General features: G+C 41.8%; 1 protein-coding gene and 1 long non-coding RNA gene across 4 annotated transcripts in view; one reads left to right on the forward strand and one right to left on the reverse strand.

Moving 5' to 3' along the window:
• The window catches only part of AFF1 (AF4/FMR2 family member 1), a 139489-nt gene that overhangs the window by 38177 nt on the left and 76388 nt on the right, over window positions 1-24924 (reverse strand). For all 3 annotated transcript variants that reach the window (XM_044303751.1, XM_044303744.1, XM_044303760.1), the window contains 8 exons: window positions 22360-22446; window positions 18432-18468; window positions 16958-17012; window positions 15066-15141; window positions 12575-12609; window positions 8732-8888; window positions 7116-8009; window positions 3239-3330 (listed from right to left, as the gene is read on the reverse strand). In XM_044303751.1, coding sequence (XP_044159686.1) covers window positions 3239-3330; window positions 7116-8009; window positions 8732-8888; window positions 12575-12609; window positions 15066-15141; window positions 16958-17012; window positions 18432-18468; window positions 22360-22446 — 1433 coding nt within the window. The remainder of the gene's footprint in view (window positions 1-3238; window positions 3331-7115; window positions 8010-8731; window positions 8889-12574; window positions 12610-15065; window positions 15142-16957; window positions 17013-18431; window positions 18469-22359; window positions 22447-24924) is intronic.
• LOC122944992 overlaps window positions 1-24924 on the forward strand; it is a 49935-nt gene that overhangs the window by 17450 nt on the left and 7561 nt on the right. The window lies entirely within an intron of this gene.

The raw sequence follows: 24924 nt of genomic DNA on the forward strand, positions 1-24924 counted from the left end.
TGGCGCAGTGTGCCCCCCTCAATATAATAAACATTGGTGGCGCAGTGCGCACCCCCCCAACACCCCAGTATAATAAACATTGGGGGGCGCAGTGTGCCCCCCTCAATATAATAAACATTGGTGGCGCAGTGGGCAGTGCCAATGAGGGTTAAAAAAATAAAATAAAAATTAACTCACCTCCTCCAATTGATCGTCTCCTGTTCTTTCTTCATGACCTGTCAAAGGACCTGTGGTGACATCACTGTGCTCATCACATGATACATCACATGATTCATCACCATGGTAATGGACCATGTGATGAGCTCAGTGACATCACCACAGGTCCTGAAGCAAGAACAGGAGACTGGCAGCAACGCTATCAACTGGAGGAGGTGAGTTAATTTTTTTAAATTATTCTTTAACCCTCATTAGCACTTCCCACTGTGCCACCAATGTTTCTGATACTGGGGTGTTGGGGGGGGGGGGCACACTGTGCCACCAATGTTTCTTATACTGGGGTGTTGGGGGGGGGGGGGGGGCACACTGTGCCACCAATGTTTCTTATACTGGGGTGTTGGGGGGGCACACTGTGCCACCAATGTTTCTTATACTGGGGTGTTGGGGGGGGGGGGCACACTGTGCCACCAATGTTTCTTATACTGGGGTGTTGGGGGGGGGGGGGGGGCACACTGTACAGGGAGTCTAAGAAAGAATCGAATGAGTCACAAGTCGGATCTTTAGTTCTTTTCACCTGTGACTCATTCGATTCTTTCTCCCTGTACTTGTCAGTGACTCAGAGCTGCTAGTGTTAGCCTTGCCTTGCCTCAGCTCTGATTGGTTGGTGGGCGGGGAGGGGAGGGGCTGGCAGAAGCAGCCTCCACTCTAGGATCAGATTACGCTCCTCCCAGCCCCTCCCCTCCCTGCTGCCAGCGTCTCTGCGTGCTGTGACCGAGCTGACTCAGGCTGAGAAGAACATCGGCGGTGGCGGGGCAGAGAACTATCAGCTCCTGTGCCCGCCGCTGTTCTACTGCAGAGCTGCCGCGGAGGGTCTACTCGCAAATGGAGACAGGACTAAAAAGTCTTGTCGCCATTTGTAAATTCTAAGTCGCATTGGCGACCATTTTGGTCGCCATCTGGAGCCCTGATCCGCCTTATATACTCTGTAGAGTTTTCGTCAAAACCTGGGCACCGGATCCTAAGTCCAGAATTATAATTCAATACTTCCGATTTTTTATGTAAAGTTCGGTACTTTCGATTTTTTGAACTTTCAATTCTTTGGACTTATATTCATTGAGGACTTTCGATTTTTTCTTCTTCTTCACACTTGCCGATTTTTCAAACCTCTAATTATTTATTTAGGATATCGAATTTTTGGGGATATCGATTTTTTAAAAGATTTTCGGTTCTTTCTCAACATATAATGTTTTTCTTTGTTGTGATTTTTTCACAAATTCATAAAAATGTTAAAGGAGGAATGCATTCACCAAATAATTCATATATAGCCACATCGTATTTTTGTATTTCTAAAATCATGATATTGAATATAAAAACAATGTAAAAACAATATTAAAACTGATAAAATGTGGATTCCTTCTTATAGCAACAACATAAAATTATGGTAGGTCATAATTCACATATTTTACATATTTAATTTTCAGAGGGATATGGCTCAATATTTAATTTTCAGAGGGATATGGTTCAATAGTAAAACTTATATTTTGCTCTCTCAATGTTACTCACCAAAAGCAGCAGGAAATTAGCATCTGGATGGGTGCTTGCTACTGCCACCCTTGACTGCACAACCCTCAGCTAGAAAGCAGACTATTTGGTAGTCTTGAAAACATATTTCGCCTTGTTGATTGCCTTAGCTGAATCTGCTGTGGGGCTGACTATCGAATAGTCTGGTAAGTTCTCTAGTTGAGGGTTGTGCAGTCAGGAGTGGAAGATACATGCACCCCCTATGGAACGACTCAACGACTCATCCAGCAGCTAATTCTCCACTATATTTCTACTCCAATATGACTGGCAAGCAAGAATAAGGAGATCAAGGGCACTGCCTGCAGTTACCATTTACCAAAAGTGTGTACCACTGTTGTGAATGTCACTGCATTAACGTACTAACCCTATGGGGGAGATTTATCAAAACTGGTTTAGAGGAAAACTGGCTTAATTGCCCATAGCAACTAAATCAGATCTTTCATTATTCAGAGATCCTTTGGAAAACAAAAGGTGGAATCTGATTGGTTGCTATGGGCAACTAAGCCCGTTCTACTTTACACCAGTTTTAATAATTCAACGAGTGTCTTTTCTCTCCTCAAATATCTGTAGAAATCACCAAAACAGAAGAAAATAATTTTAGATTGCTATTTAGCATTGCTATAGTCTGGCAATGTGGGACTTTCTAAATACACCAAGTGATTTTTTTGGTTAGTGCAGAACACAAGTGTCGCTGCGGGAAAAACAACCCCCATCTGCTGGACCAAAAGAGAATCCAAACCCAAGGTCCAGCTTCTAGAGTGCCAGTAGACCAGACAGACTTCCTAGTGTGCAATTTTGGCACTTCTCTACAGAAGTTTAAAGATAAATGTTCACACCATGTTCATAGTACCACCTTACCATATCTGTTAAAGAAGAATGGTAGACTACACTATTCTGTCCTCTATTAAAAAAAAAAAAAAAGGTAGTTGTGCAAAGCAGTCAAATGAAACCCCTTTTTTCTTTATAGAACAATCGGTGGCTCCACTGACAGATATGGTTTTATAGCTGTCTTGTCTACAAAAATATAAGGAAAAGCCTAAGTCTTGTCTTCATCTAAAACCATTTGTAAAAAAATGAAGGAACCAGAATGAAAAGATGTAGTTCTCAATACACAAGGCATTTTTGTCTTTCTTAAATTTGAGAAAATACACGGCAATAATCAAAACTGGCAATCTCTAGAGGTAGTGTTTTCAAGAAGGCCAGGTGGTTTTCACACAGAACTAACTTCTAACAGAAACTGTTGAAAAATTCCAACTGCCTTTGTAAAATGTGCTGCAATTTTTCTTAATTTATAGAAAATAATACATATACTTGGGGTCATTTATCAAACTGGCGTAACGTAGAACTTAATTTTTGACAGCTTCTCTAGAAAATAAAAGGAGGAATCTGATTGGTTCCGATGGGCAACTAAGCCAGTTCTACTTTTCACCAGTTGATAAATGACCCCAACTGTGTAGTAAATTTTGGTGCCGTGAAAGAGGCTGTATAGTACCAAACTCACTTTTTTGTGGATGATTCTTTGTGGGCAGTGGAAGGCTTGGTATCACTGAGCTTCAACTTTTTGTGTGTTCCATTTTTTTCACCCTCGTCCACCTAGGAATAAAAAAATAAATTGTAAAACACAATATATGGCGACTCGACTTGGCCAGTGATTGGTTGAGAGCAAGTCGTTTTCTGCTCGTCAAACCAAAGAAGAGGAAGTGGCGAGAAGAGGGGAGATCTAACCAGTGTCCAAACAGCAGCAGCAGGGAATTGGCAAGGTGATAACTCACTCTTAGTTAATTTTGCCGCATCCAACCTCATTTTTATTTAAAATGATCAGACTAGAATACCCCTTTAAGATGGTCTTACACAGCAGATATCAGCAAGTCTGCCCAACTATCTAATGACTCTTCCAATGGCAGATTTCTGGAGGACCTAAGAACTAGGCTATTGGATTTCAACATGCCCAATGCTTGTGCAGATAAGCCACCACCAAAGATATATGGCAGCAGCTTATTCCCTAGCCTTATTCGGGAGAGATCACAGTTGGTAAAATGAGCATTTGCCCGACAAGCAACTGTCATATGTATGGCTAGCCGTAGACAGCAAAAGTTTATGCACCGAGAGGTTATTGTTCAAAAAGGAGTCAATATTAGGATAGACATAGACCCTGGGCAAACTGCCAAACTACGATTGAAAAAAAGAATAAAATATGCTCCATTTATTATATGACACGATCTTGTGATTTTAAGGGGATTTTTTAAAATAAAACCTACTAAATATCTCCCCACGCTGTTCCCCTCTGGGCCTGCTGTGGTCATGGGCCAATCATCATTCATGTGACCACTGCAGCTAATCGTTGGCCTAAGCGGTCATGTGCCATTCTTGCTCATCTGACCGCTGAGGCCAGTTATTGGCTACAGTGGCAACATGATTGATGAATGGCTCAAAAGTTATGGTGGAGCAGTGGGGTATTTAACAGGTGAATAAGGTTTTTTTTTCTTTCTTTAATACAGCCTTTTGTTCTGGGATAAGTGTAAAAAAAAATAATAACATTTCAAATTTGGAACCCCCTCCCCCCTTTAAGATCAGGCATTCTGATACGGTCCTCAAGAACAGTGGCCCACATTTACTAATCTGATTGCACCTAAATCTGGTCACAAAATGACAAAAGTTTTAGACTGATCCACCAAGCTCACAGTAGGATAGTGACTAGGAAGTTGCAAAGCAAGCCAACCAATAGATTGTATAAAGGCAGACAAAAGTGTCTGTTCCTGCACCAAATGTATCATCCAGCCTGAGCCCCTGTGATAAATCTGGTGCATTTTTAGACAGCCTGATCTAGGTATATATGATCTAAATTAAGATCTACCCAGGTATGTCTAAGGATGCCCCAAGCAGAGTAAAATTAACTGGTTCTGAAGAGTAGATTGAAATATTTCACTGCCAGACTTTACAAAAAATAAAAAAGGGTGGGGAGAATGTTCTTGATTTCTGTAGACATACCGAAGAACAAAATCAGACACACTCACAAAGGATTGTATGCAGACTGCACTTCCCCTAGGAGTGACATACGTATGGGTCGTGCACAGGCACTACATGCATTTATACTGAAGCCTGAAGAGTCGGCACATTAGACCAGACTGAAAAACATTTTCACAGACTGAAGTTAGATTGTCATCTTTTCCAGTCTGCCTGCCCTGTGCAGCTTAGGGAGATTCATTGCAAGCATGGGGGAACATGATATTGGAAAGGAATATAATGTGAAATATACGAATTATGAAACCTGTCCCATATCCAAAGTAAATCCAGCATATTCTATAATATTAGGCAAAAGTAGTATCCAATAAGTTTTAAAAAAATGCTTGAAAGTTTCCTCAACAGTTTAGACAAGAATTAGAGAGAAGTATCTTAGCGTGTTTCCTTGAAGAACTGACAGCAAGTTTCCTGAAGAAAGGTAGGCAATGGAAAATACTGAAACAGTCATCGTTCAGGTTGGTGGATGGTCTGAAGCATAAAACATTAGGAGACTAATGGTGGATTTACATAGCCCGATTTTCTAGAATGAACGTTCATATGAATGCTTGTTCCCGATAATCTACCCATGTAAAAGGAGCTGCAGATCACTCCGTGAATATGAAAATGCTTGTTCATTGGCTGAAATGATCTTTGGCGCGGACACCTCAATCATCGTTTCTGCGCAGCAGATTGAGCTGTGTAAACAGGGGTATGGCATGTAGCGGTAACCAATCATACATACATTGCTCCTCAGACCACTGACTGGCCAGCAGCAGTTATGTGCATGTTTACAACGTGGCACGCTCCTGGGAGCCACGACACTGAAACAAGGAAGCTCTGATATGGCAGATTGTGTTTTTTTTTCTTTTTATACCCTGATCAACCCCCTGCCAATTTCTAGCAGGGATATGGCCACAAAGGGTAAAATCTTCTGCAGATCTGACATGATTGGCATAATGACATGGACTATCATTGTCGCACATATATGGGGTTATGTAAAAGCCGCAGATTTTGTACACTATGCACATGACTCAAATGGTTTCGGTCCTTTCCCGCTTGCTACTGCCAATGACACTGAAAACTGAACTCATAAGTAAAGTGGTTTTCCAAATTTGACATTTATCGCCTATCACCAGAATAGGTAATAAGTGTCTGATCACTGGGGCCACACCAATCACTTTAACATGGGACATAACAGAAGATTTGCTAGTCTAGTAACTGATAACACCTGCCCTGTGTACAGCTATCAGTGACTGACAGCTATCTATGTATACACACTTACACAGAGAATGCTATCAATCACTGATAATACCCCCCCTGTGTATAACTATTAGTGACTGACTGCTATCTTTGTATACACACTTACACAGAGAATGACATCACTGATAACACCTCTCCAGTGTACAATTATCAGTGACTGACAGTATTCCATGTGTATAGCCGGGTTGACATCAGCATTGTGAACTTCAGGACTCTGTTCCAGTCACTGTATCCAGATTTTGGCTGGACAAAATATAATACACACAGCATTTTCTGTCTAACCGAAAGCTGGCATATATGCCAGAAAGTGTCTGGATCCCCACTGGAACTCATTAAAGTGAATGTGGAACCGGCGGTGCATGGTGGCTTCGCCAGATGCAGTGGTCCGGAACACACTGCCAGAGTTCACAAGGCAGATGTGAATGTGGCCTAAGTGTGTATATTTAGCTGTCAATCACTAATAAGACCTCCCCCCATGTACAACTGAACTCCGAAAGAGCAGAGATTTAAATGTATAAACTACTAAGTTTTTACTGAACTATATAGCCATCTGCTTCACCTGCTCTATAACATGCTTCCTGCAGACTGCGCTGCATTTCATGGTGACCGGTTCTTTTTAAGCATTCAGAAGTAGCTGGTGGTATTTAATCTATTGGATAAAGCAGTGCAGTGTCCTTCATTATTAAATATAAAGGCACAACTCAAACGACGAAGAAAATATTTCATCCAGATGGTATATAAACTTGCAGTGAGTGAAGATTACACTAAATGTTTCCTGCTTATCACTTAGGGAAGCTTCTACTAGAACTGAAACTTCCCTAAACTCCAAGGCTTCACAATCTCCCTATGTTTAAATCTAGTAGAACCAAAAACTACTGTATGTCCAAACACCCAAACAATGACGAGAGGGTATGGATCCATCATCCATGACAAGAATGAAGACAATATTGCCCATTCTGACCACAATAACCAATGGGCTCACCCATTTCATTCAAACTCTTGTCGTATTCCCAAAACAAAGTGTATCCATTTCAGGTAGACTAAAACTAGACTGCATATGGTCATTAACGGTCACATGCAGATTAAACAGGCAGTGTGCGCCCAAGTGACAGCCTCACCTTTCTCTTTGTGTGCTCTTTGCTGTGAGTGTGTGTCTTCTCAGACCTCTCCTTGTGGTGAGAACTGTGACTTCCCACCTTATTCTTTGAGTGACTCTTTTTACTAGATGATCCTGGGATCCTAGATAGCAGTGACAATTCTATTTTGACAACTAGAGCTAGAGATTTGTGGCCACTCTTCACTGCTGGCAGTAATCTGTTCTCCCCTATGGGTAATAACACTTTGTCCCTATGACAGTCCTCGCGCACAACAACAGCAGGATGAGACGTGTTAGTCCTGTGGTTGCTTTTGCTTTCAATGTGCACCTTTGGAACAGGGTGGGATTGTAAGTGGGAAGGGGCACTTTGTGGTTTGTCTGTTTGAGTACTTGGACACTTTTTGGTGGTGCTACTACTGTGGTGAGAGCTCTTGTGCTTCTTTTTTTCATTTGGATGTGCACCGCTGGCATTTGGTTCCTTGTATTCATTTGATTTGGTTTTGATTTTCGTTTTCACAGTTGGCTTTTCTTTGGAGGGCTGGTCTCGCGATCTGTATGGAGCAGGTTCACTTTCCACAGTAAGACCACCCTTTGGCTCCTCTTGAAAAGAGGCCTTCACAGGCCTTCTGGGATGTTTTATACCAACAGTCTGCCTAGGAGTAACAGTTTCACTGGATATGGGGGAATCTGGAAAGGTGGGTTTGCTCTCAATGTCTTCCTGAGAAGTCCAAAGATCCACATTGTGTTGAGGCTCAGTCTTTGGAGATTCATGGGGAGGAGGTGAAAGACAGTCATGTTCTTTACTCTCCCAATGGCTTTCTTGTTCATTATCTGTAGTACTATGGTTCTCAGCCAGAGGTGCAGGTTTGACCAAAAAGTTCCCCAACTGCCAAATGCCAGTAGATGAAGTGTCATGCTGCAATACAACGAGAGCAAGTTAGTCACAGTATATCATATTAACTAAGCTCATAAGGAGGCAGCATATTTGGGGGCTTAAAGGGGTTTACCATTACCAAGAAAGGACTAGTGGCGAACTGCAAAGGCTACCAGGACAGAATGCTGGTTTGGCACCTGCTATCAGGAATTATTATGGGGATAGAAATTATTGATCAAACAAGCTACCATAAAACAGAAATTTAAACAATTAGAAAAGGTTTTTCTCTGACCTTTTTCCCCTAAATAACCACTACAAAAAAAATAAAAAAATCTGATGCAATGAAAAATAAAAAATAAAAGAAAGCCCTATGGGAAGGGGGGGGGACACTATTAATATCATCTCCCTTGTGCCTGAAAAGTCGCGTTAAAAAGTCACAAACTTTTCCAAAAATATGCATCTCTTGGATTTTACACGGCCCTCGCCAATTTCCATAAAGAGGTGTGGGAGAGGGGGCCAATTTCCATAAAGAGGTGTGGGAGAGGGGGCCAATTTCCATAAAGAGGTGTGGGAGAGGGGGCGTGACAAATTTATCTTCCTTTACATCAGTTTTCTGGGGCAAATGAAGACAGAAATCTACAGCAGCTCTGTGCCTCACAGACTGCAGGAGGACGCACCTAATTTATGACAGGGCTTGTGCCTCATCATAAGTTACAGCATCTCAAGGTGGATTAGGGGACAGGTTACTAATCCTAAAGTATTACCACTGGACTAGGAGATCTTCGTGGTGGTGGTGGCACCTCACTGTCACTTGAGCCGCTGTCACTTTCTGAGTCTGAAGAGCTGTCGCTCTCGCTTCCTTCTGTCTCTATGCCGCTGGAATGTGCTGAGGCCACGCTGTCCACATGAGACTGCACAACACTGGTAATGAAAATTATAAAATGATTGTGAGGTGACCTGCAGATACATTATCTTATGTATACTAACCATTAGGATCTGTACTGGCAAGAGGGTCATGTCTAAAATTCTATTGATCTTATGTTACAAACTAGGAAAACTTTACTGACAAGATTTGCCATTTACCCTGTGGATTTGAGGTCAAGAACACCATGGGACAAATGGCAAAACATCATGGCCAACATCATTCCACCCTAATAAAGCACTTAGCATCAATATCTATTTTTCTCTCCCCCTCAATCATAGGTCATAAGCACAAAATACAACATTTTAAAACACCCTTTGACTTAAAAAAAAATATATAAAAAAAAATCATCCTACTGCTTCATTCAGACTAGTAACCAATCTGTGAACATCTGCTATAACTAAACATTCCAAATTGGAACAACTACCCCCAGCAATACCGCCCTCTCAGACACATGAGTCACTGTCTGGTACAGTCTGCTAAAACGGATCTAATTTCCATACTGCCAGGGAGCCAAAATGAAACATGACAAGGTCCATGACAGCGTTCCCACACTCAACGCATGTGAATGACCGCTCCTAACGTTTGTCAGGTCCAACAATGCAGCACAGGATCGAAACGCGTAACATTTCCTCAGGATGTGCAATTGAAGTTTTTAATAGAGATGAAATAAAGAAAGACATTGTATTTAAACAACCGATTACTTCATAAATCAATTTACTGTTTTTTTGTTTTATAGTTCCCTCAAACCTAATAAGTTGCTCAGGTTTCACACTCTAACAAGAATACATTTTCTTTTCTGAAGAAGTTTGCATCACTGTTCTCAGACAATACTGCATCTCAGATTAATCATATAATACTCAGGCCGGCTTACCTTGAGGCAACAGTTTGCAGCCAAAACCCCACCCAAGTATTTGTGTGTTAACCGAGGTATTACCTTCATTCAAACTCGTGCGACTATTGGTCGTTGTGCAGGGCACAACAGCAGCCCATAGCCATATCATGGCTGCCTTATGGAAACCCTGACTAAGGCCTCATGCACACGACCATTGTGCGTTTTGCGGTCTGCAAATTGAGGATCCGCAAAACACGGATGGCATCCGTGTGCTTGCAGAACAACACGGACAGCCATTGATATAACTGCCTATTCTTGTCCACAAAAATAGGACAGGTTATATTTTTTTTGCAGGTCTACGGAACGGAACAAAGGATGCGGACAGCACATGGAGTGCTGTCCGTATCTTTTGCGGCCCCAATGAAGTGAATGGGTCCGCATCCAAGCTGCAAATACTGCGGCTTGGATGCGGATACAACGGTCGTATGCATGAGGCCTAAATCATTTAATTTGCCCTACTTCATGTACTGTGAAATAATATCAAGCTAAAAGTAAAATGAAAAAAAAAAACTAAAAAAAAAAAAAAACATGGTGCAAACAACCGTCGATCCTAATATCGAAACATATACAATAAGTTAGGAATTTAGAACAAATGTAACCCAGGCAATGTTAAAAGCTTCAAGGAATCCAAGCAATATGAAGACAATCACCCATCAAAAAAAGATAAATGAGTGCTCAAATATGTTATAAGAATGATAATACACTTCCGAATACCGAATCATTCCTCTATATTTAACATTTCAGACATTATGGGCAAAACACACAGGGACTTTCAACATAATGACTCTTCTACTACACAACTACACAAACTAGCAAACAGAAGTCATCTAAAGACTATATACTAATGTATCTGCTCTAAAATTCTGCACAAAATGGCACAAGCAGGGATTAGCAACCTCCAGCACTTCAGCAGCTGTTCAAAAACTACAAATAACTTCGGCTCATAGGAGCCAATACATTCTAATACTGTACGGAGCGCTCGCTCCTAGGGTTGTTGAGATTCCAAAATTTTTATTATATTTCGATACCATAAAAAATTATTGCGATACTCGATACCATTAGAAAAAAATAAAAATAATATGCCAAAAAAGTGCATACCGAATAAAAAAAAATAGCGAATCGCGCAGTCTTGATTTTTTTCTGTGCCGGCGTTCATCACATAGGAGTTTATTTTTTATATATATTTTAATAGTTTGGACTTTTCAGACATGGCAATATGTGATGTTTGTTTATTTTTTATATGTAAAATTGGGAAAGGGGGCGATTTATACTTAATTTGTTTTTGTTTTTTTAACTTTTTATTTAATAACTATTAGCCCTCTTAGGGGCTAGAACCTGGGATCTTTTCATCCCTTGTCCTATTCACCCTAATAGAGATCTGTTAGGGTGAATAGGACTTTACACTCTCCCTGCTGCCCTGGGCACACAGCAGCAGGGAGATTACTATGGCAGTCAGGGCTTCAGTAGCGTCCTGGCTGCCATGGTAACCGATCAGAGCCCCAGGATTACACTGCTGGGGCTCCGATCAGAAGATGCCACTGCCACCAATGAGGAGGAAGGGACCCTGTGGCCACTGCCACCAATGATTTTATTATTTTGGGGGGGGGGGGGGGGCCGCGCACTGTGCCACCAATGATTTTAATACTGGGGGCTGCGCCACCAATGATAATTAACCTTTAATACAGGAGGCGGGTGCCGGCAGCAGAATCACATAGCTGCACCCTGCATCTGACAGGGAGCTGCCTGGGGGGTAGGAGAGAGTGACTCCTTCCCGATCCTGCTGAGGGAACATGGCGCGTGCTGACAGCAGTGCGGCGCTCCATGATCTCTGATGCTATGCTGCGCAGTAGCGCAGCCTAGTATCGATAAATGTAAAATCCTGGTATCGTATCGATACTGGGACAAAAGTATTAATTGAGTATCTATCGATTTTATCTGCTGCACCTGAGGGGTTAACTGCCGCTGATCGCAGCTCCCTGTCAGAGGCAGGGTGCCGGCTGTGTGATTCTGATGCCGGCACCTATATTTGTATTAAACGTTAACTTTCATTGGTGGTGCAGTGCACCTGCCCCTCTCACTTCTTATTGGCAGCAGCGGCACAGGGGGTAAGGGAGAGAAAGCGACTCCTTGTCCCCTGTGTTGCTGAAAGAACATGGCGCGCGCTGACAGCAGCGCGCTCCATGTTCTCTGATGCTAGGCTGCACAGTAGTGCAGCCTAGTATCGATAAACGTCAAATCCCGGTATCGTCTCGATACCGAGACAACCCGCAACCGCCCTACTCGCTCCATACAGTATTCAAACAAAGCATTATGGGAATTAACTTCGGATGTTTCATCCGAAGTCGATTCGCTCATCCCTATTTCAGACCTCTGATCTAGTGTTTCTTTTTTCCAACATGCTCAAAAAGGGTGGAGCTTTGATTAAAAGTGGCAGGGCCTAAGATGCACCATCTTGTACCAAAATTTTGGCCCAATTCGGGCATAAAAATCTGTCTTCGGAATACAGTCTCCACTCCACCACCTCTGGGACAGCTAATTACACATGCAGCCTGCAAAGCAGAAAACTGCTAAAAAAAAGCTAGATACAAGTCACGTAATGGTCAGATATGGTGTTCCCACTCATGTACACACAAATGGCAGCTTATTAAAAATTTACGTACGCTTCAAGAAAATATTAGGTTTCAAAATTCTGCTCCTATTTATTGTAACCACATTTCAAGAAAATCTAAATAATTGTTCTATGCACAAATAAGTGTGCACATATATGGTAGAAAATATGTACACAAGTACCTTGATGGTGCAGAAGAAAGTGGTTTTTCAGTGATCTGCGGAAGAAAAAAAAATGCTTTATAAAATTTTATTATGTTGTTATCAACTTCTCACACGTCACAATTAAAATGCATGTCTAATCTGTAGTTATAGAGCAGAAGAATCGATTAAGAGATAAATTAATACATTTCATATTTTGATGAATTTTTCCCCCCATAAAACTACTATATTTTTTTCTTTATAAGATGCACCTAGGTTGTAGAGGATGAAAATCAGAAGAAAAAAAAAATTATGTCTCATCAGACCAGACCAAAAATAACAAAAATAAAATAAAAATTACCTCTGTGGAGAGTGCCCCCACTCTGCACATCCTCCTGCTTTTGTTTTTCTCTGGGCCCATGCTGCACTATGACCTGACACTGCATGCAGTCAGGACCGTGCAGCGCAGCACTCAGAGAGGAACAGGGAGCAGTGAGTACAGCCCCTACCAAAAGTGCTGTATTTACCGCTCCCCGCACCAACTGCATAGTATTGAGCACCTCCATAATGAAAGAACTCACTAGTATTCGCTTTATAAAAGGTAATAAAAGAAAGAAAAAAAAAAAAAGTTTATAGAGCAAGAGTAGCTGAGCAGATTGGTATATAGTTTTATGGGAAGTCAGTAAAACTTAATTTATTCATTTATAGCTGCTCTCATTCTGGGCTTTGAAGTCAAGGAGGTCGTCCTATCAGTGACTGACAGCCTTCCCTCTATGACTGTGTATACAGAGATAGCTGTCAGTCACTGACTGAAGACAAGGAGACGGTCCTATCAGTGACTGACAGCCTTCCCTCTATGACTGTGTATACAGAGATAGCTGTCAGTCACTGACTGAAGACAAGGAGGAGATCCTATCAGTGACTGACAGCCTTCCCTCTATGACTGTGTATACAGAGATAGCTGTCAGTCACTGACTGAAGACAAGGAGGCGGTCCTATCAGTGACTGACAGCCTTCCCTCTATGACTGTGTATACAGAGATAGCTGTCAGTCACTGACTGAGGACAAGGAGGAGGTCCTATCAGTGACTGACAGCCTTCCCTCTATGACTGTATATACAGAGATAGCTGTCAGTCATTGACTGAGGACAAGGAGGAGGTCCTATCAGTGACTGTATATACAGTCATAGAGGGCAGGCTGTCAGTCACTGATAGGACCTCCTCCTTGTCCTCAGTCAGTGACTCACAGATATCTCTGTATATACAGTCATAGAGGGCAGGCTGTCAGAGATAGCTGTCACTCACTGACTGAAGACAAGGAGACGGTCCTATCAGTGACTGACAGCCTTCCCTCTATGACTGTGTATACAGAGATAGCTATCAGTCACTGATAGGACCGTCTCCTTGTCTTCAGTCAGTGACTGACAGCTATCTTTGTATACACAGTCAGAGGGAAGGCTGTCAATCACTGATAGGACCTTCTCCTTGAAGTCAGTGACTGACAGCTATCTCTGTATACACAGTCATAGAGGAAAGGCTGTAAATCACTGATAGGACCGTCTCCTTGTCTTCAGTCAGTGACTGACAGCTATCTCTGTATACACAGTCATAGAGGGCAGGCTGTCAGAGATAGCTGTCACTCACTGACTGAAGACAAGGAGACGGTCCTATCAGTGACTGATAGCTATCTCTGTATACACAGTCATAGAGGGAAGGCTGTCAGTCACTGATAGGACCTCCTCCTTGTCTTCCGTCAGTGACTGACAGCTATCTTTGTATACACAGTCATAGAGGGAAGGCTGTCAGTCACTAATAGGACCGTCTCCTTGTCTTCAGTCAGTGAGTGACAGCTATCTCTGTATACACAGTCATAGAGGGAAGGCTGTCAGTCACTGATAGGACCGTCTCCTTGTCTTCAGTCAGTGACTGACAGCTATCTCTGTATACACAGTCATAGAGGGAAGGCTGTCAGTCACTGATAGGACTGTCTTCTTGTCTTCAAATCCCAGAATGAGAAGGAATTTAAATGTATAATACACAAGTTTTACTGAACCTTTTCCCGCAAAACTCTATATCTGCATAGATTGTAGTATAGAAAAGTTTTATCAAGTGGCAACTGAGTTTTCAACAATCCTGGCCGTAAGTGCTGGAGAATCGTCACAGCCATTCTTCAGCAGGAGATCGCATGTGATCATCATCATGCCCATGTATGTGTAGGAAGGCGATCTTACCCATGACATGCCTACATGAAAGTATTACTGGTCCCTCAAACTGACTACTAGGGAAATGCTGTTTGACAACCTTGGCTGCCATACATTGTAACCTTAGGGTAGCCATAGTTCAGCTAAAGCTGCCAATTTCAACAGGACCGTCTGACCATCTATTGTTTACATCTTATATGAGATAAGCATCCATGCCTGGTAACAGAACACATTCCCCTCTCAGCAGTGATGCCATTCTCCATCTCAGGTTGATGTGTTCGTTTTTTCCAAAAATAAATTTAAACGAAAAACAATTTGCTCTTGGTGACTTACCTCCTCCTCCTCTTCATTATCATCATTATCATCACTGTCCTCACTGTCGCTGATCTGAAGGTCATCTTCCAACATGCTAAATCCAAGAAAAACAAACTTTGATGTAGATTAGCAAATCCCTCTAATAAGCATCTATTACATTAAAAGTAAATCTGCATATGTTCTCCTACTGTTTTAGTGCCATTGTTTTGAATGCGATAAAGCCTACCCTCAAAACAAGAGCTGCATACTTCATGTCAGTATATTCTGTGGGATATGTTACTTTGGGTTTCCTAGCAATTACTTAACATCTTGCCTCCATCAATCCTACCCCGCCCCCTCCATCAATCCTACCCCGCCCCCTCCATCTACAGCTTTTGCTGCTCTCCCATTTTTGTTTGTTTTTTTCATCAAGAAATCTCTCTCTGTTCTATTTTTAAGTGTAGTTTATTTTCAAAGATGGTTTCATTTTATCTTTCTTCTGTAAGCAACAGCTATCATGCTTGCTGACAGTTTCCGTGCACTTTTTTTTTTATAAACAGCACAAAATATCAACGGCAAAATAAGCAGAACAGCACAAAAGGGAATTAGGATTTTTTTTTTACAGAAATGCTACATTTTAAATGTGCTGACCACGTAGCCATAGATAGGGAAAAGGTACATCTTCAGCCTATTTTAAGTTATAAAATTTGATGACCGCTCAGTTACTGTAGTTAGGCAGGGGTCTGAACTTTGGCAAGAATTAGAGGCCCAAATCTGTTTCCTCAGCCTTTCTACAAGCATCGTACTCTGCTATACACATTCCCACCCTCACATTCATGTCTTATCCCACCGTCCGGCCAAGAATGGGAATCTGGGGCTCTTCGTTCTCAGTAATGCCACTGCGGAGTGATCCCCAGTTTAAATAACTTGTCTGATTAAGGAGTCATAAAAGTACAGAATCTTCTCAAGTGATGTTACTAAACTACCCTCCCCAAGTATTCGGTTTGATATTTTTAGAGCTCATAAAACCTTCACGACAGCCTTTCTGAAGCAGTTTTCTAGTTAGTTTTAGAAGCAGGTTATAGGTTTCAGCCAGACAAATACCGGTGTGTATACAAATTATTTTCCAGCTGAAACCCGACGCTCATGCTGGAAACCGTCTGGATCCCACTATAGTCAATGGGGCCTGGCAGATATGGTGAACTCTGGGAGACAGCTTTAGTGCATGTGTGAAACTAGCCTTAGGCCTCTTTCACACGGGCGAGTTTTCCGCACGGGTGCAATGCGTGAGGTGAACGCATTGCACCCGCACTCAATCCGGACCCATTCATTTCTATAAGGGAAAATATTAGCATTCTTAATACAGAATGCTTAGTAAAAATAAAAAATAAACTTATCCACTTATTCGTGCGGCCCGGCTTCTCCTCTTTCTTCTTCTTTGATGACCTGGCAGAAAAAGGACCTTTGGTGACGTCACTGCGCTCATCACATGGTCCATCACCATGGTGATGGATCATGTGATGAGCACAGTGACGTCACCAAAGGTCCTTTTCCTGCCAGGTCCTCAAAGATGAAAGAAGAGAAGCCGGGCTGCACGAACAAGTGGATGAGGCGTTTTTTTTTTGTTTTTTTTTAACCCCTCCATCCCTGTTTTTCTAAGCATTCTGTATTAAGAATGCTATTATTTTCCCCTTATAACCATGTTATAAGGGAAAATAATAAAAATCTACACAACACCGATCCCAAACCCGAACTTCTGTGAAGAAGTCAGGGTTCGGGTCTGGGTACCAAACATGCCGCATCCTATTAGTCCCTCACACGCGATGCCCGTGTGAAAGAGGCCTTAGGGATGTAAGCAGCACAGATCTGATCTAGTTTCTTGGTTTTACCAGAACCTACACACTGGGAAACCATTATTCACATTGACTTACGATGATCCTTTGTGTGGGCTTGGAAAGACTTTTGAAACATTATTGTCATTGTGTCCTGTAAAGAAAATATATAATGAGTACTTTTTTTTCTGAGAGACACTGAACAGACCAGACGGGTGGAAAAAAAAGACTTTCAATCATTCAACTCCTGCTATGAAAATAGTTACATATTGCCCCAAAAATTGAAAAAGTCCAAAATGTTGTCAGTCAATACAAACAGAAAGAAGATTATCCTGAAAAAGTTTAAGTTTAACAAAAACAATGAAAGCTAGCTATAATGGCCAACAAAATACCAACATAAATCGACTCTTGTAATAAAAAAAAAAAGCACATGCCAACTACTCAAAGATTGTAAGCCCTAGAACAGTGGTGGCACTTAGAGCCCTCTCGGTGGGCACCCGCACCCTGGAAAAAGTCTATGGTGTGCCAATAGGCCTTAGGCTACTTTCACACTAGAGTTTTTGCTGGATCCGGCAGGGTTCAGCAAAAACGCTTCCGTTACTGGTAATACAACATCTGCATCCATTATGAACAGATCCGGTTGTATTATCTTTAAGCCAAGATGGATCTGTCATGAACTCCACTGAACGTCAATGGGGGACGGATCAGTTTTCTATTGTGTCAGATCGTCTTGCTCCACATCACAGGACGGAAAGCAAACCGCAGCATGTGATATGAGAACGGAACAGAATGCATTTTGGAGCATTCATTCTGTTCAGTTACGTTTTGTCCCCATTGACAATGAATGGGGACAAAACAGAAGCGTTTTGTTTCCGGTATTAACGCTATTGTGAAAGTAGCCTTAGACGTTTCCTGCCATTCATCAGCGCACTATGCACACCACAGGCAGCACACTGAATGAAGGCAGGCTATTATAGCTAAATGATAAAGTACTTGGAGTATATACTACATTGGACTGTAGTATTCAGGGTAAATTGCTGTGTGGGCACTTTGCGATATATAAGTGGGTTTTGGGTTGCAATTTGGGAACTCTGCCTCTAAACGGTTCACCTCAAACTCTTGAAATACAGTACCAAAACGATCTCCACTTGACCAATTATGCGGAAAACTGGCAATTGGCAAACAAGACATTTTTTAATGACTAGAAAAAAAATTGTCTATAGACTACAGCATGACAAAATCCAGTGGCCAAATTCTAGGCCCAATCACTAACTAGCACTCGACTAGCCATTTAATAATGCTAAGGGTGCGGGCACACAGTGCAGTTCTGAGATGCATTCAGGATGCAGTTTTCAATTTAGCCAGTTTAGCAGCCTCATTAACCCCTGGTGTTCTGCATAATGGGAATGATTTAAGTATTTTCAGCTTGCTACAATAAAAAACGGCATCCTGAATGCATGGAAGAACTGCACTGTGTGTCAGCACCCTAAGCTTAAGGCATATCGCCTGAAAAATGTGTCCTATAGATAGGAACATTCCCTATAGTCATACACATCTAACTATAATCACTCACTTTGATTTACTTTGACCGGTGGAACGTGCTGATTTTCCTGATGTGTAGCAGCAGAAGGAAGAAAAAAAAAAAAAAGAAAAAAAAAAAAGAAGGATTAATTAAAAAGCACAACCCATAAGAACTAAGGGCTCACATACATAGACAGAATACAGCTATAAATGTCAGACTCCTATTTAGTGCTAAAACTAGGAGGATAACCTTTCCTTATGGGGAATTTTGCTGACCTTAAGGGGACCCCTGGAGAAAGGGACTGCGAAACGGCGTTGGGGTCTCAGGTGTTGCTGCGGTATCAGTGGACTTTTTGCATGTTGACTCATATTCCCCCTTTTTGGGTTATGTTTACTGGTCCTTATGCTGATTCTTTGCCCTGATCAATTGTGCGCCACATTGGAGCTCCTGGTTCTGTGTGAGTATGGAGGTAACTTCTGTTTTAATCATGGAATATTTTTATTCTGGATTTGTTACCATAAAGATTATGGGGGTTATTTATAATCAGATATACGCCAGTCCTTGCCCCTGGAAGGGGAAAGCCCGGTACGCCTGTCTCATTTATCATTTTCCACGCCTGTCTAAATTTAACCCAGCAAGGAAGCGTTCTTACATTTAGACCAGCGATGGATGCGCCAAAGTTATGTAGAGGCAAACGCCTCTTCATAACTTTGGCAAATCTCCAGCTAGCGCAGACCATCTTTGAATACATTTTGTGGCGTCGCTATTCTTGGTGTTCTTTGTGGCATATATAGACGATGCCACGTTGTGGTATTGAGCCCAGTGTGTATAGGTGTAGTAAAACTGGTAGAAAGGAAAGATGGCTTACTTGTCCATAGCAACTAATCAGATTCCAACTTTCATTTTTTAGAGTTCCTTTAGAAAAGTAAAGCCCCTTGCACACAGCCATGTGTCCCCCATGGCCGTATTGCGGCCCACATACGGCGGGTCCGCAATACTCGGGACACCGGCTGCCTGCATTCCACATCACGGATTCGGACCCATTCACTTGAATGGGTATGTAAATCCAAAGATGTGGTGCGGAACGGAAGCACTACGGAGTGCTTTCGTGAGGTTCTGTTCCGTGCCGCAAAAAGATGGAACTTGTCCTATCTTTTTGCGGAACGGGCGGATCGTGAACCCCATTCACGTGAATGGGGTCGCGATCCGCATGCGGCTGGACCAGGTTCGTTTGTAAGAGGCCTAAGCCAGTTTTCTATACAACAGTCGCAATACATTTCCCCCAAAATGTCTTACAGCAGTATCCAACCCTAATCACAGCAATCCAAATCATCATGCAATGTAGCTGCAGACCATGGGGTGAGCACTTCTGGTTTGGATTACAGCTGTACATATCTTTCCTTTTCCATATTTTATCCCCATCATGGGTGGCTAGCCTCTCCACCACTCCTTACAGTACTGAATGAACATAGGCAAATGCAGCTGAGCTGATCCTTCCAACTATTAATAAAATGAATGAGTGGCTCACTGCAAATTATGATGAAGATCTTTTACCGTTTATGATTTTCTTAAAAGTATGTGTATGTACGTACGTACGTATGTATATGCACAGTACAGACCAAAAGTTTGGACACACCTCATTCAAAGAGTTTTCTTTATTTTCATGACTATGAAAATTGTAGATTCAACTGAAGGCATCAAAACTATGAATTAACACATGTGGAATTATATACATAACAAAAAAGTTTGAAACAACTGAAAATATGTCATATTCTAGGTTCTTCAAAGTAGCCACCTTTTGCTTTGATTACTGCTTTGCACACTCTTGGCATTCTCTTGTTGAGCTTCAAGAGGTAGTCACCTGAAATGGTTTTCACTTCACAGGCGTGCCCTGTCAGGTTTAATAAGTGGGATTTCTTGCCTTATAAATGGGGTTGGGACCATCAGTTGCGTTGTGGAGAAGTCAGGTGGATACACAGCTGATAGTCCTACTGAATAGACTGTTAGAATTTGTATTATGGCAAGAAAAAAGCAGCTAAGTAAAGAAAAACTAGTGGCCATCATTACTTTAAGAAATTAAGGTCAGCCAGTCCAAAATTGGGAAAACTTTGAAAGTGTCCCCAAGTGCAGTCACAAAAACCATCAAGCGCTACAAAGAAACTGGCTCACATGCGGACCGCCCCAGGAAAGGAAGACCAAGAGTCACCTCTCCTGCGGAGGATAAGTTCATCCTAGTCACCAGCCTCAGAAATCGCAGGTTAACAGCAGCTCAGATTAGAGACCAGGTCAATGCCACACAGAGTTCTAGCAGCAGACACATCTCTAAAACAACTTTTAAGAGGAGACTGTGTGAATCAGGCCTTCATGGTAGAATATCTGCTAGGAAACCACTGCTAAGGACAGGCAACAAGCAGAAGAGACTTGTTTGGGCTAAAGAACACAAGGAATGGACATTAGACCAGTGGAAATCTGTGCTTTGGTCTGATGAGTCCAAATTTGAGATCTTTGGTTCCAACCACCGTGTCTTTGTGCGACGCAGAAAAGGTGAACGGATGGACTCTACATGCCTGGTTCCCACCGTGAAGCATGGAGGAGGAGGTGTGATGGTGCTTTGCTGGTGACACTGTTGGGGATTTATTAAAAATTGAAGGCATACTGAACCAGCATGGCTACCACAGCATCTTGCAGCGGCATGCTATTCAATCCGGTTTGCGTTTAGTTGGACCATCATTTATTTTTCAACAGGACAATGACCCCAAACACACCTCCAGGCTGTGTAAGGGCTATTTGACCATGAAGGAGAGTGATGGGGTGCTGCGCCAGATGACCTGGCCTCCACAGTCACCGGACATGAACCCAATCGAGATGGTTTGGGGTGAGCTGGACCGCAGAGTGAAGGCCAAAGGGACAACAAGTGCTAAGCATCTCTGCATCCTTCAAGACTGTTGGAAGACCATTTCAGGTGACTACCTCTTGAAGCTCATCAAGAGAATGCCAAGAGTGTGCAAAGCAGTAATCAAAGCAAAAGGTGGCTACTTTGAAGAACCTAGAATGACATATTTTCAGTTTCACACTTTTTTGTTATTTATAGAATTCCACATGTGTTAATTCATAGTTTTGATGCCTTCAGTGTGAATCTACAATTTTCATAGTCATGAAAATAAAGAAAACTCTTTGAATGAGAAGGTGTGTCCAAACTTTTGGTATATACACATACACACACATATATATATATTACAAAATAAAGATATGCTCTGAATATTGCATATAACTACCATCTACTGGGACAGGAAACTGGCATTTACCCTGCGGTTCACATCTAGACATGATGATTGTGATAGTGTGGACTGTCATTTTGTGGCTTTACTGGATAGTGTCCGAGTTACTTTGTGCATATCAACTGTACCATGTCTGCATGGCATCAAAATAAGCTTACCGGTACATGCCCCGAAACTTACACTTTTTACAGTTTTTTTCCCCCGAATATTCCACTGTACTAAATCTGGGACCACTCTGATTGATGTGCCATTGCTCCGCCAGTATCGCTGCCCAGTGTCCCCCCCCCCCTTGCTTGATTGTGCCTTTGTCTTCAGAGTCAGACACAAGAGAAGCCAGGTGCAAAGAATGGAGTCGTCCTGCCTATGTAGCACCCAAAAATTGATTGCATAAAAATAAAAAAAAGAGGGCATTTCCCAGGAGTAGAGCATTTTCACAAGTAGGGTATGGTTATGTTTTTACACAAACTGATTTTGAAGAAGATGATAGACCCACTTTAAAGGGGTTTTCCCAGATTTTTTTTAAATGATGCCTTATCTTCTGGATAGGTCATCAGTATCTGATGGGTGGAGGACAGACACCCGGGACCTCCACAGATCAGCTGAGAATAGGCCATCAGTTAAATAATCTTGGAAAACCCCTTTAAAACACCATTTTGTGAACCCTGAAAAAAAAAAATTTACACAATGAGAAGTAGACACACCTTATTGGGAAATGCATATTTTGAGGGCTCAGCGGTGCTTGGCGTATGGATACCTGTTAATGGTGGAGGCCATGAATGTGTCATTTCCTAAAGAACATAAAATAAATGTTGAGATCCATAAATAGTCAAGAATACACAAAATGTATACACATAAGAGTGATTGTGGCTCCCCGACAACTTATTTTGCGCTTTACTTTTTTCTCTTCTGCATTCTAATAGCCACAGCTTTTTATATTTTCCACTCACATAGCCATATAAGGGCTAATTTTTTGAGGAGCAAATAGTATCAGTATTTTTAATGGCACCATTAAATTTAGCATAGCTTGTATGGGAAAATGGGGGTGAAGGGGTGGGGGGTAAATCCGTGTGGGGAGAAATTGGAAAATTAAAACACAATTCTGACATGGTTTTTTAGGTTTTGTTTTTAGAACGTTCAACTGTGCACAACAACAAATAAAATGACATGACGACCTTATACGTGGTCAGTATGTTTTACTACTTTTGGAAAAACCTTTAAAAAATATATATATAACAAAAAAGAGGCAGCACTCTAATATAAAAGTGAAAAGACCCACTTTATTCCCCTCTGCAATGCTTCAACTGTTCATTGCAGTCTTTATCAAGATGCTTGGTAATGAGCAGTTGAAACGTTGCAGAGGGGAATAAAGCGGGTCTTTTCACTTTTATATTAGAGTGCTGCCTCTTTTTTGGAGAACTACCACCATTGATGACCAGTTAGCCTGTGGTCGGAGGAATTTGCATCAGGTTCCACTAATCATTTGTATAAATTTTTGGGCATATTCTGACACCCATAACTTTTTCATAAGTGGAAGATCTGTGGAAGAGCTAATTCTCTCAGTGTACACTTTTGTTTTTATTGTAACATTTTGGGGATACATAGGACTTTGATTACTTTATATTAAAAGAAGCACTCCCAAAAAATGTTTGTTCTCTGACCTGTTAGAAAGGTATCGGATGTAAACTGTAGTATACGCAATCTTCTTACCAATGGCTGTAATTGTGAGTTATAACCTCCCTTCTGCTTCTCAGCTGTCATGTGACCAGCGATCAGACTTTCCAAATAACACAGCATCTTATGTGTGGACAGGAAGTCAGTTTCTCCATGTATTCCTATAGGAGCCTCAATGTCCGTTTCATAGGAATGAATAGAGAAGTAACTTCCTGTCCTGTCAGTTGGCGAGGCAGAGTGTTGGTCACATGACACAGCTGAGGATCAAAATATGGTCAGTGGTGAGAAGATTACATTCACTCCAGATTACATCATGTTCCTTTTTAACAGGTTAGAGAATAAAAAAAAAATTGTGGGAGTTCTACTTTAACTTTTTTGTGGCGCAATGTGACCGAATAATAGTAAGTCGGCCATTTTATTTTTTTCTATTGTGTTCACAGCACATGATAAATATTTTTACATTTTAATAAAAAGGGAGTGATTTAGATATTTTATATTTTTGTGCTTTTTAAAAACATTTTTGTCATTTTTAGGGGACAAAAAATATTTTGGATCTGATGTTCTGGATAGCACCTGGATACTTTTGTAATTGCATGTAATTTCTCTATTCTGCTCACTGAGATGGCAACATATGCTTAGTTCCATCCTTCAATTTCCACCAGCTGCAGAAGAAAGGACACACCCCATAAGCTGCCAGAAATAAATGTAGTAGAGCAATTGGAGCAATGAATGTGGAGATCTCTGGCTCCATGTGAGGTACGGGTGAGGTACAGGGTTGGTTCTATCTTAGAAAGAAGACTGTCGTACTATATATCGTTTTTTCAATCATTTACATTAATCATGGGATAACCCCTTTAAACTTGTACCCCAGACTGCAACAGAATGTTATTGCAGTCTATGGGAATTTTTCTGGCTGCCTGTTAAGCTGTGGTGCAGAGCAAACGTTAATGAGCAGTTCAATATGACATGCCTGGGAGGCTTCAGAAGGCCCTAGGCTGCCAGAGCAACTGATCAGAGCACTAGATTTCTATGCAGGAGCAGAGGGAGCCCCCTTCTGTCTAACCCCTCAGATGGCGCAGTTTATAGGGGTTAAATGACCAGGATCGGATTCATCTATGATCCTGGACACTGCCAGTGCCTGTCTGCTGTATTATACAACAGGCAATCTCTCCATACATTCCCATAAGGAAAATGGCGTACATGTACAGGATTTAGCGATATAGGGTTTATCATTAATCCCATATAAAAACTGTGCTAACGCATCCTAAATTCTGAACAGACCTTTTGCGGTTTACCCATCACACAGTACCTACCTCTCCTCAGAAACATGGTATACAAACTGTATAGAATATCCACCGAAAAAATTATTTAGAATGTAGGGAATCCCAAATATTGAAAACTGAATTAGTACCAGTGATATGTAGAGGATCATGTGTGAAGGTATGCAACTAATGTAGGGACTAGAGATTTGATGGTCTCATCAGCAGGACTTCATCTGTGAGGGGCTGTCCAGCAGGTGAAGAAGTGACCACCCGCCGCTAGATTGACAGGGCCAGACATTTAGCCTGGCCCTGATAATTTCAAGCCTGCGCCAA

The sequence above is a fragment of the Bufo gargarizans genome, chromosome 1 (assembly GCF_014858855.1).
Source record: "Bufo gargarizans isolate SCDJY-AF-19 chromosome 1, ASM1485885v1, whole genome shotgun sequence".
Lineage (NCBI taxonomy): Eukaryota > Metazoa > Chordata > Amphibia > Anura > Bufonidae > Bufo > Bufo gargarizans.